At 40.9% G+C, this 14,710-nt stretch overlaps 1 protein-coding gene across 4 annotated transcripts in view; it reads left to right on the plus strand.

Moving 5' to 3' along the window:
* Positions 1-2,253: 2,253 nt before the first annotated feature.
* AP1S2 (adaptor related protein complex 1 subunit sigma 2) overlaps positions 2,254-14,710 on the plus strand; it is a 31,207-nt gene continuing 18,750 nt past the window's right edge. For 2 of the 4 annotated variants that reach the window (XM_027738178.2, XM_027738179.2), the window contains exons 1-4: positions 2,255-2,394; positions 3,391-3,569; positions 11,058-11,166; positions 12,076-12,213. In XM_027738178.2, the coding sequence (XP_027593979.1) occupies positions 3,391-3,569; positions 11,058-11,166; positions 12,076-12,213 (426 nt within the window). In that variant the 5' untranslated portion in view covers positions 2,255-2,394. Of the gene's footprint in view, positions 2,395-3,390; positions 3,570-11,057; positions 11,167-12,075; positions 12,214-14,710 lie in introns of all 4 variants that reach the window. The other 2 variants (XR_003543904.2, XM_027738177.2) reach the window with 2 other exon arrangements.

Consider the following 14,710-nt stretch of genomic DNA (forward strand, 5'->3'; position numbering starts at 1 on the left):
GAAACCATACACTGAAAATGGCCAGTAAAATCTGACCAAAAAATGAAACAAAGATACAAGATAAAAAACCAACCAAACAAAAAACGAATCACTGGAGCTTTGAGACTTTATGCCACCAAAACACAGACATTTCTTGAACCATCTGGGTAGTTCACCTGATTCCAATGAACTGTGTTTGCAGAATGTGTGGTTTGATCCATATGCAGAAATATTTCACTGAGATGGGAAGTGACAAATCATAACATAGGTCTGATGTGACTCGTTCAGAAATTAATTTTGGAGCTCCCATTACCATAACAATGCTAATAAACTGTAAGTCACTCAGATGAAGAGAAATAAAAGTTGGCTGCTGGCTTAAATCATGAGTTAGAAGATCTCAAAGCCCCTGAAGTGTGCATGCATGGAGAATCATGGGATATGCTGAATTCAAGAATAGTGGGCAGCTTAGGAAAGAGATAATTTATGAAAGCTTTCTGAAAAGCAGGATATTTTAGACCTCACAGGAAACAAGCAGAACTGCAATGCGTGGCAACTACGGAGGACAAAGTAACACCCTGGTGTAAGGGGGAGACTGTGAGGTATCAGATCCACACACATCTGTTCCTGTGCTTGGTGGAAGGCAGGTTCAGATGAGAACGGGACGGCTGCTCAACAAACATTAAATGTGACAGAAACAAGCCCCTACAACAGCAGTTCTCACTTTCTACACGACCTCTAACACTCCAATTGCCTTATCCATTCAGCTTGGTTTCACTCCTTGTGCTCATGTCACTTTTCTCTTACATTTATAATCTCTACTATAAAATCAGGAATATATTTGCACTTTTCCTCAAGTACAATTGACTACAGCATTCCTTGAAACGCGAGAAAATTTGCTTTCCTTTCAGACCATGCACATTTTTTACACAAAAGCATTTCCAGCGCCGGTTTCTGCTGCCACAGCCGTTTCGCAGCCAAAAGAATGGGCTTTTTCTTTAAGTGTCAATAATAGAAAGTAATAAAAGCGTGACACATCCCGAGGCTCTGGGAGCTGCTCCTGAGGGAGCGGCGGCGGGAGCACGACCCTTTCCCGGGATCTGGAGATCCCTGTCACACTATTATCGGATCGGCGCGGTCGGGTCAGTGCTGCCGATCATTTACTCTGGGGGCGGGGGTGAACACAGATGACGCTGAGAGCTTTAGGGTTGGGGGGGGGGGTTGTGGTTTTTTTTTATTTTTATTTTTTTATTACAAGTTTTTTTATTATAAGGTTTTTTTATTATAAGGTGTTTCAACTTCGGCTTGGAGGGACACCGCTCTTTCTTCCACCTAACACCGGTGGAAACACTATGTATTTTCAGCCCCATCTTCATTAGAATTTTAACACCAAAGCAACCCACAAGAACCCGAAACCGGCCAGCCAGCCAATCAAACCCCCAAATCGGGGCTGTTTTGGCACAGAAAACCTCTGTAGATACACATGAATGACAATTTCATAAAGCATTAGGGAAACGCAACACTGCTAAGTCTATGTCGGCGGCTGCTCCTGCCGATCTAATTACAGCTGGTAATCAAGGTGACTTTAGGGGAAACACCTTCCCCTGCCGGGGCCGATCCCTCGCAGGCTCAGTCGCCCCTCAGGGACCGTCCCCTCACTGGAAGCGCCCCCACCTCACGCGCGCTCCCTGAGCCCCCGCCCCCCCGGGCGCGCACGTGCTGGAAGCAAACACCGCGCGGCGCATGCGCGGCCCAGCCGCCCCTCCCTCCCTTCCCCCCGCCCCGCTGGGGGCCGGAGGGGCCACGGGCGGGGTCTCGGTCTCCGGGCGCCTGATTGACTGATGTCATTTCCCCGGCCCCGCGCCGCGCCCGCCCATTGGCTGCCCGTGGACCGCTATGTGCGCCGCGCCTCCTGGTTGGCTGTTGCCGCGCGGGCCGCCGGCCTATCCCAATTCGGGCCACACGGATTAGGGTCCCTGGCCCCGCCTCCGGTCCCGGCCCCGCCCACCGCCGCGTTTTCCTCCCTCCCATTGGTCAGTACCCATTCCTCTCCGCCCCCCGTCACTGCTCTGATTGGGTGATGGCCCAGCTCTCTGGGTGACAGCCCCACCCTCGTCCCCCCCCGCGGTGGCCGCTCATAAAGTTTTGTTCGGAGGCGCCCAGGCCACGCCTCCTTCATCTCCCGGCCCCGCCCCCCCGCGAGCGCGGCCCCGCCCCCGCCCTGCCCGCGCGGGCGGGGGGAGCGGCGGCCGTTGGGGCGCGCGCGCGCTCGCGCCGGCGGCACCTCCCGTCCTCCGTCGTCCCCTCCCTCAGTCCCGCTCGGCGGCCGCCGCGGCAGCACCCGCGGAGCCGGAGCCGCTCTGGGTAGCGCTGCCTCATCCTCCTCTTCCTCCTCAGCTCCGCTCTCCCCCGGGCACGGTGAGCACACGCCGCGCGGAGCTGGGCTCGCCTCCCTCTCCGCGTGTGGGGAGCCAGGGCGGTGCTGTGGCCGGCGGGTGGGGCGGGAGGGATGTTGTGGGGCTGAGGGGGCTGCGCGGCTCTGCCCCCGCCCCGGCCCCGCGGACCCGCTGCGGGCGCGGCCGCCGCTCGTCGCGGCTGGCGCTTGGTCGCACTTGTCACCCGGGACCAGGCTGAGCTTTCTCGCCCTATTTCATATCTGTCACATTGCCTGGGAAACTTCCCCAGCGCGATACAACTTTGAGTAAAAACGCAAAGAAAAAAAAAAAAAGACAAAAAAAAGCCCAAAAAAGCCCATTTCCTTTAATGTTACAGCTGCTGAAAAAAACACAGCCCTGCGAGTTCCTCTTAAAATATAATTGCAACATCACTCCTTTGGAGGAAGCGAGACCTGGAACATAGGACCGCAGGGAAAGCACTTAATCTCTCCTCCTTTTGTGTAACCTGGGAAAAGACTTGGCTTTTCTGTGCCGTAGGACTCTCCGCTGGGATGTTTAATACCTTTTAAAGTATTCCGAGGCTTTTCGGAAAGATCTTAGGTGCAAATTGCTGCTGCTGTAAGGCTCTGATCCGGTGAATTGAAAATGAGTTTGGGTATTTGAAGAGACTGCTGTGCTGGGTTTTTTCTGTCGTTTTCGGAAATGCAACCGTGCCGGTGCTGGACGTGGCTTGTCTGAAATCTGGGTGTATTCACTCGCCACCCGATGGTTCTGACATCTGCTTTTGAAACTTGTGTGCGCTTTCTACTGCCTTTGGCTTGACTGACCTTGCTCAGCGGAATCCTTTGTACTATTCGTACTTCCAGATCTTGTATAACATCTGCCAGTGCTATAGAAATACAGTTAGGGTTTTTGGATGTCTGTCCTCCTTCCTGTTTGGTTTTTCTCACAGATATCTTTTTAAAACTCAGAGACTGAGATTAATGCTTTTTTTTTTTTCCTCCTTGTAATTCAACAGATGCAGTTTATGTTGCTTTTTAGTCGCCAGGGGAAACTGAGACTCCAGAAGTGGTATGTCCCATTATCTGACAAAGAAAAGAAGAAAATCACAAGGGAACTTGTTCAAACGGTATTAGCCCGCAAACCGAAAATGTGCAGTTTCCTCGAATGGAGAGACCTGAAGATTGTCTACAAAAGGTTGTTCTGTCTCACTAACCTCGTAATTGCCATACATCACAAACAGTAGCAGGAAAATAATGAAGGTTGTTTGTGTTTTGTTTTGTTTTGGTGTTGGTTTTTTTCCCTTCCCTCTGCTGGTTACAGAGAAGAGTGACTTTTGCCTTGAATCTAATTTGATAACCAAGTAGGAATCATTCATGTATGGAAAATCACTCATGCATTTAGAAATGTACTGAAGAAAAGAAATGAGCTTTCCTTCTACTTTCATAAGGAGTGGCGGTTCTTGGTACTCTGCTTAGGTTCACACAGTCCATACATGCTTCATATTGGTAGGCATTTCAGATGTAATAGGTGATAAAGGAGAATTTTCTAAATGTGCATGTCAGCCAATGACTTCATAAATCAGATGAAAATATAACTTGCTTTTTAAGGCTCATAGAAATAAGGAAATTTTTTAGAGTACTTAGTTTGGTTCATTTGAATTTTATTTTTTTTTTGGCTATGAACACAAAAAGGGATTTCTTCTAATTGAAGGAATCATGGCTAGCTGTGTTTTAGTGCAAGTACTAAAACAAACTCTGTCAGTTTTTTTGCAGTAGTTTAATTTTTCACTTGTTCTCTAACCTTTCTAGGAGTATTTGGCATGCATTTTTTATCTTTGTGCTGGTCTTTAGAATGTATCAAAATGTGGTAGTGTGAACATAATTTTCTCCACAAAGCAGTAATCCACCTCCTGATGGGATGGGATACATCTCTTCCAGGTAAAGCTGCTGCTACAAGGTCTTGAGTTATCTTCATTCTCTAGTTAGGTATAAACTTGATAAGGTTTATGTGTTCTTGTTTTCTCTTTGAAATGGTAGGTAATTTGTGCCCTACAATAAATGTTGTTGTATTCTCTGTAGGTAGGACAGAGAGAACTGGAGCCAAAATTAAGAGTTTGTAACTTTTCCACTGTAATAAATCACAGAATCACAGGATATTCTGAGTTGGAATGAGTAGAATCAAATATGTTTAGATGTTTTAAGTCCTGTTTTCATACAGACATTGGTGTGTGTAATGTCACACTTGTGAATATTGCTGCTCTGAATATTACTTGCATGTGGTTTTTTAACACGAGGAGGAAAGAGGAGCAATGCATGAGGCTGTGCTGGAAGAAAGCATGGACAGGGTTTTCTTCTGCCTCTCAATTTCCTCACAGAACGTCTTGTACATGCGTGTAGACCAGCTTGCTCAAACACTTGGTATGTTTCCTTAAGTGATAGTACCTGGAAGTGCTTTTCCAGCTGGGCTTCCATGAGACTAGATCAGAAAAATGAGGCATGAGTAGGGCCGTCTGTTCCCTTCCTTACCCAGTCTGGAACAGCAGTAACTGTTCTGGGGATGATTCCACATAACTGCTTTCCCCCCCTGTTTTATTGCTGTTAACAACTATTTGCCATGCCCTTTTGTGTCTAAGGAGCTGGTGGGTATGACCATTTGAGTTACTGGAAATTGTGGTGTTCTTGCATCTCAGTAGTGTGTTGTGGATCCTGTGTTCAAGGAGAATGAAGAAATTTGCTGGGAGATGCATTTAGAGCATTTTTGACCGGACGTAGACTGCAGTCTGTCTGCTGGACTGCTGGTGTGCACAGCTGACTGCAGTAGCTTATTTCACTGTCTGCAGACCAATCTGGCACAGGGAGCCTATGAAATTGCTAAAGATGAGCTTGTACCAAGCTAATGAACATCTCAAATCTTGCCTTACTTTTAGTTTTGGGGTTTTTTTTTCTAAACCGTCACCAGAAGGACTAGCTATAAGAAGTGATAGTTTAGATTCCTGTATCTGATTAACACTGACAGCTTTTATAGTTGTGGGACTTTTTCCAATCACCACACCATAACTAAAGATGATGAGTACCAGCTAGTGTGATTTCTTTGAAAAGGGTTATTTTTTGTAGCTGAAAAGGTGGGTGGCTTAAAGAGAAACACACCTGCTGGAACTTTGTGTGCTTTGAGAAATTGCAAAAGGTGCTCCCAATTGCTTACAGACAAGAGCCTCTTGAGCATCTCTACTGAGATCTGCTCTATTGCTGGGAAGGATCTGAACCTGCTGGTGCAAATGTTTTTCAGTATAATCTATAAAAGTATGTGCACAGTGCTATTGTACATGTTGCATGTGCATATTACTGTTATGAGTCTTGAATTGCTGCAATTTGTGCCGGTTTTGTTTTTAGAGTGTATTTATTGTCCACATGTAGGAGAATTGACCTAGATATTGCTGCTCAAAGAATGGTTGGCATTATTGGAAGTATACTCAAGTGTCTCATCATTGTACCTTTTTGCAAGAACAGAATGAACTCAAGTGCAAAATTGGCAAGTCTGTAGCTTTAGCTTCCTTATGATACTTAACATTTATTAAGACAGCTAAACTATTTTGATTAGCCTCCTTAGCTCTGTAGTGTTTCATTTTTATAGGATGTTTTCTGAATGAATCTTCAAGAAAGCAGAACTTAAAATCCATCTGAACATGTGTGGCGTAACTTTTATTTTGCTTGGTTTCATACATGAGCATTGATAACATTTGCAACATAGGCTCAGTCATTGCCTTCTTAATTTTTTTTCCTTTAACACTACAAAACAAGACAGAAAGGCACCCTGCTTTTGTCATGCTTCATGAATTGGGTTATGCATATTCTGTAGCTGGATTGGAAGAGTGTTTTTCAGGCAGATAGGCAACAGAAGATTGAAAAAGGATGTGAGCTTCTGACTTGAAGAATCAGAGAGATTTTAAGTGACTTGCTGGGAAAAAAAATAAATATGGGAAGCCAAAAACAACTGCACTTTATGAAAATAGAGGGGGGAATCATCTGCACACAACAAATTAGAAACTTTCCCCCTGTGGCAGAAAAAATGTGTTAAATGTTAAAATTTCTAATTTTACTAAAAAAAAGGAACTTAGAATGTAATTTTTTTTTATTTGAAGACCTCATCTGTTCACTGTTTTGACATCTGGCAGTATGAATTATTTTCATTATGTAGTATAATGCAGGCAAAATCAGAAATCAGAGAATAACTGATTTTATATAAATTTTACTTTGTTAGCATTTGGTTAATTGCGTTCATGGGATTTAGTTATTGTTGACTGATTATTTGATTAAGGGTTGTGGCTTCGTTTTTATGTGTCAGTTTGGAACTGTGTTTGCAATATGAAATTATTAAACTGTCATTACTGCCCTTGATGTTGTGGCAATTACCTTTTACTTTAGCATGACATAACCAATATCATAGTTTATGTTAAAGACTTACAGCAGATTGAGTTTTAGAACTTTCTTTTTACCCTCTCTCCACTGAAAGTTGCAATGGAAGAGCCCCTTGTGCAGGTAGTGTGCCTTTTCACTTTAATTATTATGAATGGAAGGTACAGCCATGTGACCAGCGGGATGTGCCCAGCAGTTGGCATGATCCCTGTTCTACTTTATGTACAACTTAGCTGCCAAAAATCTGTTAAAATTGCTATTATGATGTTGATTAGATAGCTTTGTAAAACTGGCTGAATGCAGCATTTATAGTGAATTAGATACTTGGGTTTGATAATTTTAATTAGATTAGGCCTTCGTAGTACAGGATTCTTGTTCATGTGGCACTAGAAGGACCTCAGCATCAAGAAACAGCAGCTTTTTTTTTAGAGAACTATCAGTATCATGTTCTTGTTCATTTTTAAAACTACTGGGGGGTATAGCCCTGCTGAAATAAGAAACTGTAAAAGAAATACTTAGCTTTGGTAGACTCTGTCCTGGAGTCTCAGAAGTTCTTGTTTTATTAAAGAAATGCGTAAATTTTTTGGGATGAGAAAAAATCTTTTGTTAGGCACAACATATTAGTGGTCCTAGTTTTCATTTGGGCAGCTATCACCAAACCACAGATCCTTGGGCTCCCTTAAGAACCTGTCTGCCCCTTGGTTGTCATTTACAGTTTGGTTCTGATTGTGCCAAACTCTCTAAGCTTTAAACTTCTGCAGTTAGGATCTACATGCAAAGTGACTGATGCTGACAGACTTATGGTTTGTTTGCAAGTTTACCTGGTGACAAACTTCCAGGGATGACTTTAAGCAGATGTTGTCTCACCTAGTAGGAGAATGCCACTGAGCTGGCAGGATTTTCTCTGCCCCACAGAGATGGGATCTTGCAGCAGAGTTACTGAACTTGGCTGTGAGCAGAGTAGTGGAGAACTCTACTGAAGCATTGCCTGCCTGTTGTGAGGCTTCCCAATACTGAACTATTGAGAGGGAGATACATGCATTTGTTTCCTATCACAAAAAAAAATCTTAAGGCCGTCTGTCTGAAGGCAGGAATTTGTATAAGTACTTATACCTGCTGTGTTACCTTTTTGTTCTTTAATTCCATATTACATTTTAGGTCAAAATTTCTGAGATTCTGTCCAAACTGCTTTTGGTCTCTCTGGTTTTCATCCCCTTTCTGACAAACGAAGGATATTTATCATAAAATATTTTCCTAAATGAGGGTAAGCAGCTGAGCTGAGCTTGAAGATTCTGTTAATAATATTTAGTGAGGGAAAAAGACTAATTGCAATAGGAATAAAAAAGGCAGAATCTTTCTTCCAGACTGCACTGTATTTGCTTGTAGGTGTGTGCTTTACTGTCAGAATTTGCCTTTTCATTGGATGCATATGAAAGACAGGTCTCTGTCAGGCTCATAATGGAGAATCTGCTCCTGCAGAGCAGAAATCTTTTACAGCTTGAGTACAGTAATTTACTCATGTTTGTGTGGGTACTCTCCATGTAAACTTCTGCACTTGGCAAAACTTTTGGTGTCTGCTCTAGACTGTAAGTGGACGCATTTTTCTGAAGCCCTGGCCTGCAGGGGAAAAAAATTACAATAAACTATTGCCTCTGAGAATTTGGGTCTGAAGCATTCCTTTGTGGTATGCTCATGCCCTTTGCAATGATGGCTGACTTGTTCATAGACTTTTGCTGTTTTCCATTTAGGCTTATTAAATCTGCATTTGTTTTCTTTTGTTGAGTAGTGATCCGTTAGTCAAGGCTGGTACTTAAAAAATACATGGAAAAATATTATCTGCATATAATAATAGATACCCAGGCCTCCATTTTGTGTTGATACTCTCTGAGTAGTTTTTGTTTCTTAGTATTATTTCTCTAGAACTGCAGTTGGCAGAGCTTGAATGTGTAGTCTGCTCACTAGCTGCCAAATACAGGCTTTCCAAAGTATGTTGCATTCTCTTTTAAATGAGGACACTGAGAGCAGGCTACTTTCTGGGAAAGTATTTTATGTTAGTCTCCCTTTCCAGCCCCTTTCTTTAGTTTTGATTTTTTTTTCCCCATAAAATAGTTCGGTGCATCCAGACTAACTCTTAAGTAATAGAAAGCACAAAAGGTCTGTCCCATGTGGATAAACTTAAAATATTTGAGTCAGATTTGATTTGATAAGGTCTGCTGGTATGTGGTTCAACTTGTGTTTAAGCACTGTAAGGAAGCAGTTTAACTACACATCATCATAATCAGTGCTGCTCATCTGAAGGTGATGAAAGCTTTGTTTAGATGGATTTGGCCTGAGTGCTGGTGATTAGTGTAAATGTCAAATACTGTGTCAAAGCTCTTTTTTTCTACAGTGAAATATGATAACATGGAGTTTGACTAATGAATTCCTCAGTAGGTTTGAAAGCATGTTTTTTCTGTATAGTATCACTTCCCAGTACTCTTTAAAATAGTTTCGATTTCTTGTACAGATTGAATCTTGCAAACTACTGCAGTGACACTTGTAAATGTCCTTGAAATTAAGTGGGGCACAAACAAAAAGTGTAAAATGAAAAGAACTGTGCTCAGATAGGACTTCTGATGAGCTCACAAGTCCCCATGGTGAAGAGATGAAGGAGCGAGGTAATGAAAATGTTGTCCTTCAGTGGAAGTGTCTTCGTCTCTTCTCCCATCATGTTTTGTGGTAGGATGGAAAAAATCACAGGCAGTAACATTTTATTATGGTTTAAAGCTTTTGTATAAAAGTTATTCTGATTAATCCTTCATAATGAAGCCATGGCAATTTGAGTCAGAGCAGTGTGTGGGGGGGGGGGAACACTTTTTGCTGGTAAATGGTACTGGATGAGTGTCTAAGAGACAAATTTGAACACAGCTCAAAATACAGCATTTTTTTGCAGAACTTCTAGCCAAAAACTCTTGACAATTTCTTTAGGGGTTTACAAAGTTCCACCTGATAAAATATATGTAATGTTTAAAAGCTGCATGGATTTCGCTGTATGGGAAACAGGTACGCACCTTAAATTTGGCATTCACATCTGAATGACTTCTTTTTCGGTAGGGCTGACTTCTCAGACTGTTTAATGTGTCCAATTGTCCGCTCTAAAGAGGCAAACAAAAGCTGTTTCTGATTCATGTAAATTAGCAGTTACAACAGGTGGTACTTGAAGTCTGGTTTGTGCCATGTGTGACTGAGCAGCATATGGTTTGGGCACTTTAGAAAAGACTAAATGGGGTTTTCAGCTTTCATTCCTGTTTTGGTTTTTTTATCAGCTTTTTTAAACATGACTTGAACAAATGTATGGTAGGCACAGTGGAATTGGTTGGTCTTTTTATTAAAGTGGAACCCTATCATATCTGAAGAATTCTGTCTTCCAAGATGGAAGTGGATTGTTGGAAACTATTTGATGGCCTCTCATTAATCTGATGCCAGGACAGTTGGTAGTGATTTAGTTGTTGGCTTAATAGTAATTGGGGTATATGACATAAGAGTTGGTTTTGGAGTTTTTTGAATTTGTTAAATTCTCTTTAAAGACCAAATTCTAATTGCTAATTCAATTTGTCTTTCTCAAGGCATTTTCTGTAGTTTTTAATATTTCTGTGTGTAGCTTGTGTGATAAAGATTTAAGATTGAGTCTGTTGATTAGTATACTGGTGCTTGGATGTTACAGACAGTAGAGAAAATATCATGCCTCAGAACTCTGCCAGGAGACCAGAAAATCAAATACATTTCCTTTTCCAGCCACTTCTTTGGCTAATTTATTTCCATCACCTAAAGGATAGTGAAGACTGAAGTCATTCTGGACTCAAGGAGACAGATCCCTTTTGTACATGTGTATGTCTTCTGGTCTTTCAGCTGCTCTTTGGTAGGAGGTTTAGGTTGGATATGAGAAAGAGGTTCTTCACCCGGAGGGTGGTTGGGCACTGGAACAGGCTCCCCAGGAAGTGATCACAGCACCAAACCTGACAGAGTTCAAGAAGCGTTTGGACGATGTTCTCAGGCACATGGTGTGACTCTTGGGGATGGTCCTGTGCAGGGCCAGGAGTTGGACTTGATGAGCCTTGTGGGTCCCTTCCAACTCCGCATATTCTGTGATTCTGTGACTTGCTTGGCTGTTGATTTAGAGGAACAATATGCTAAACTTGAGTATGAAAGGCAGCTGAGAATGCGATACTCCTCAAGCACATTCATTTTTCTCATGCTCCTATACTCACATCAGGATTATTTTGTTTTACAGATATGCAAGTCTCTATTTCTGCTGTGCTATTGAAGATCAGGACAATGAACTAATAACTCTGGAAATAATTCATCGCTATGTAGAACTTCTTGACAAGTATTTTGGCAGTGTGAGTTAGTTTCTTTATATTTTGTCATTTTGTTTTATACCCACAGGACTTTTATAAAAACATAACCAACTAGCTGTTGAAAAGATGCATCTAACAAACACATTTTATGTGACTTGCTTGGCCAAACTGATGGTTGCCTATATAACTGTTAAAATATGGAATTAAATTATGGATTTGGGAGAAGAGCTGTTATTAATCTGGTGGTAATTGCCTGTATTTATTTCATTTCATAGTAGTTTCACTTGAGGTCAGATAAAATCTTATTCTTAGCTTTCTGTTTAGGCAGCTTTCCTTCTGGCACTGCTCTAGTGTGTGAGCACTTCTTACATCTGCTTCCAAAGGAAGCAGTTGGTTGTGAAGTAGCAGGAACGGTAAGGAAAGACAAGACAGACATCTGCTTACCCAAACAGCAAACACAGAAAAACTGTTGTACTATACATTGACACTTGTAGAAAAACTGCTGCTTGTTCTTCTGCCTTCCTAGTCCTTCTGACTAGGGAATGCACAGGATGAGTAAAAAATTTGAGATTATTGTCTTCACATTTTTCTGTAAGATTGCGTGGCCTGCCTTTAGATACTACAGTCAAGAAGACAACTTTTATAGGGATATTCTCTTACCTCTTGAAGAGCCACATAATACAGATGGTTGTGAATTGAACCCTTTTTAACAATGATGGAAGTGTTTTTCAGAGGTTGCTGTAACTGTTTCTAACTCAAGCAAAAAATTTTATTTTTTTTTCCCCTCCAAGGACTGATTTTTATTATTGCCCCATTTTGTACAAGGCTATAGCCTTAGGTAATGATTTGGTGAAGTTTGGTGAAGCTGTGAACAAGTTAAGTTTTGTGAGAGGATGTACCTCAAGTGAGAGTATCCTCCCGCTTTGCAATAATACCTGATGTTCATTTTAGGTATGTGAACTTGATATCATCTTCAATTTTGAAAAAGCCTATTTCATTCTGGATGAGTTCCTTTTAGGAGGGGAAGTTCAGGAGACTTCCAAGAAAAATGTTCTTAAAGCCATCGAACAAGCAGATCTTTTACAGGAGGTAAGCAAATTCAGCTTCTCTGGCCAAAATGTCAGCATGGTAGGCTGTGACCTAAAAAAGCTCCTGTTTCTCTAAGCTTGTAGAAGGTACTTTTTAGCATGCTTAGCATGTAGTTTCCAGTTAGTTGTCCTAATTGTGCAATAGGATGATGTTATCCTGCTCTTTTTGTTTTGTTTGGCACGTGTATGTTTTAACCCACTGTGACTTTCTGTTCTGCTAGTAACTGCAAGTGGCTATTTTATGTTTATACTTAGATAATTGTAGTTCATGTTGGTTTAACTAAGTGTTGTTCATGTGTCTTTCATTTCTTCCTTTTATTAATTAATCATTAGTTTTTCTGTTCATACCTGATGCATGTTCACTTCTTTACTGTTTCATTGCTGAAATCCAGAAGGTAGACTCTCTTCTTTGAGACTCATTCAGGTATAGTTCTTATTAGTTCTTAGACCTGCTTTTCTGCTATAGTTTGCTTACTCTGGAGAACTTCTGTGTTGACAAAGCAGTAATAGTAGTGCCATAGAAACATATGGAATAAAGTATAAGAACATTGTTTTTTCACTTTGAATGCTTTTGTTTTTTATTACTACTGTAGAAGAAAGGTTGCATCTCTACCATTCTTTTAAGAACTTGTGACGTGAAGGAGTTCATTGGTGTAGAAAGACTTAGTGTCGTTTCTCCATCCTATGCTTGTTACTTTGTGTTCGTTTTGTTGTTTTTTTTCGTACTGAATTGTGGTCAGTGTGAAGGTTCTTGAATATCTAAATGGAAGTCACAAAGTACTGGTGTACTGGGGAAATCATCAGCCTTGTGTGCAAATCAGTGGAACATATGGTTTAACAGGCATGATGAACCTTAATTTTTTTAAATGTACTGAGGTTCACTGCTCAGATTTGATATTGATCTAAGCTGCTCTATTTTTTCCCCCAATGTGAACCTTCAATTTGCTATTTTGTTCTATGAGTTAATTGCTTAATTCTTTTATAAGCATTCTGTGTTTCACTTGTTAATCTTTGTTGAGCGTAGTATTAATAGGATGGGGAAACATTCTTTACCCTGTAGTTGTGTTTGTAATCCTTTCAGAGTGCTGGCAGATCTGCTGCACATTAAAGTTCTTGTTTGTCAACAGCTGCTTAGTGTCAGGGACAAGGTCAGCCACTGCACACAGATTTGCCACCCTGTTTTTCTAGAAAGGAAATACATGCACTTACTTTTTGTGTTCTAATTCAATTTTTGTTAAGCTCTTCTTTACTTTTAGAAGAATTATCTTAACCAGAAGTCCTGTTGCACTTCACAAAGAGGGAAGAAAAATAATATGTTTATACTCTTAAAATCTTTTGCTCTTTATATGAAAGCAGATATAACAGATTAGCTGTATATTCCAGTCTATTTCCTGCAAATGCAGTTAATTATAGAATTACTGTATTCTTTCTCATTCTTACTGGTCTTGAATTTTATTTTCACCATTTTTGTAGCACTCTTCTAAAGCAAAAATGCATTCTACTTCTAGGAATTCATTACTGATTTTCTATCCAAGCAACTAACATTCACTTTTTACAGAGAATATAATTTAATATTGATATTACTTCAAGTTAAAAATTTTGTTCAAAAGGAAATACCACTTTTCCCTTGCCCTGATAGTTTTACCCTGGCTTCCCCATCTCTGGGAGATTTCCTGTTTTCAAGATTTATTAAATAATTTCTTACTAATTGGAATGTAACAGTTTATCACAGTGCCATAGTAGTCCTATGTCGGACTCCTGTATTTTTTTATTCTTAGTTATATTGACTGTTGATCAATTCTAAAACTACTCCATAAGTCTGGTTTTTAGTTTATAAGCCCTGTAAAAGTCTGGGGTCATATTTATATTGAGCTTCCAATACATTTGGACTCTTTCTGCAGAAGTTTGGTTTTGTATCAACTGCTGCTATGTGCATGCTGAGTTTGATGAAGAGAGTTGTTAAAATAACAGCTGGTCACATCTGGAGACTTTCTGGTACTTTGAGTTAGTGTCTGCTTCTAAATGCAAAAGTGTGATTAGTTAGTGTGATTCTAAATGCAAAACATATTTCTAGCAGGGTTGTAATGAGTTTGGTTTTGACCATGTCAGATTTTAATTATGGGCAAAGTGACTTTTATTTGGCCTTGAATACTCATATTGCCAAATATATATATTAATCAGTGTTGAATGCACAACATTATTAATTAGTAATGCCACATACATTAAAGTCTGAAGTACCTTACAGATGAAGAGCTGTACGGAATACTTAGACAAAGGAAAATCATTACAAATACATTAAGTGGCTACTTGTGTGATGTTGAAAGGAAATATGTGGAGGCCCAAATTGCTGAGTAGTGAATTAGTTCTTAATAGCCTTGGCTACTTGTATTTTCTGTGGTGGTTTTCCGGGATGTACTTCTGTGCCTGAGCACCTACTTCAGTTTGTCATTAAGTTCTTGATGCTGTGTGGTCCACTTGCTAACTGGTAGAGTTTGTGT

This window comes from Pipra filicauda, unplaced genomic scaffold, assembly GCF_003945595.2.
Source record: "Pipra filicauda isolate LSUMZ 115617 unplaced genomic scaffold, ASM394559v2 scaffold12_size5214236_pilon, whole genome shotgun sequence".
NCBI classification, from domain to species: domain Eukaryota; kingdom Metazoa; phylum Chordata; class Aves; order Passeriformes; family Pipridae; genus Pipra; species Pipra filicauda.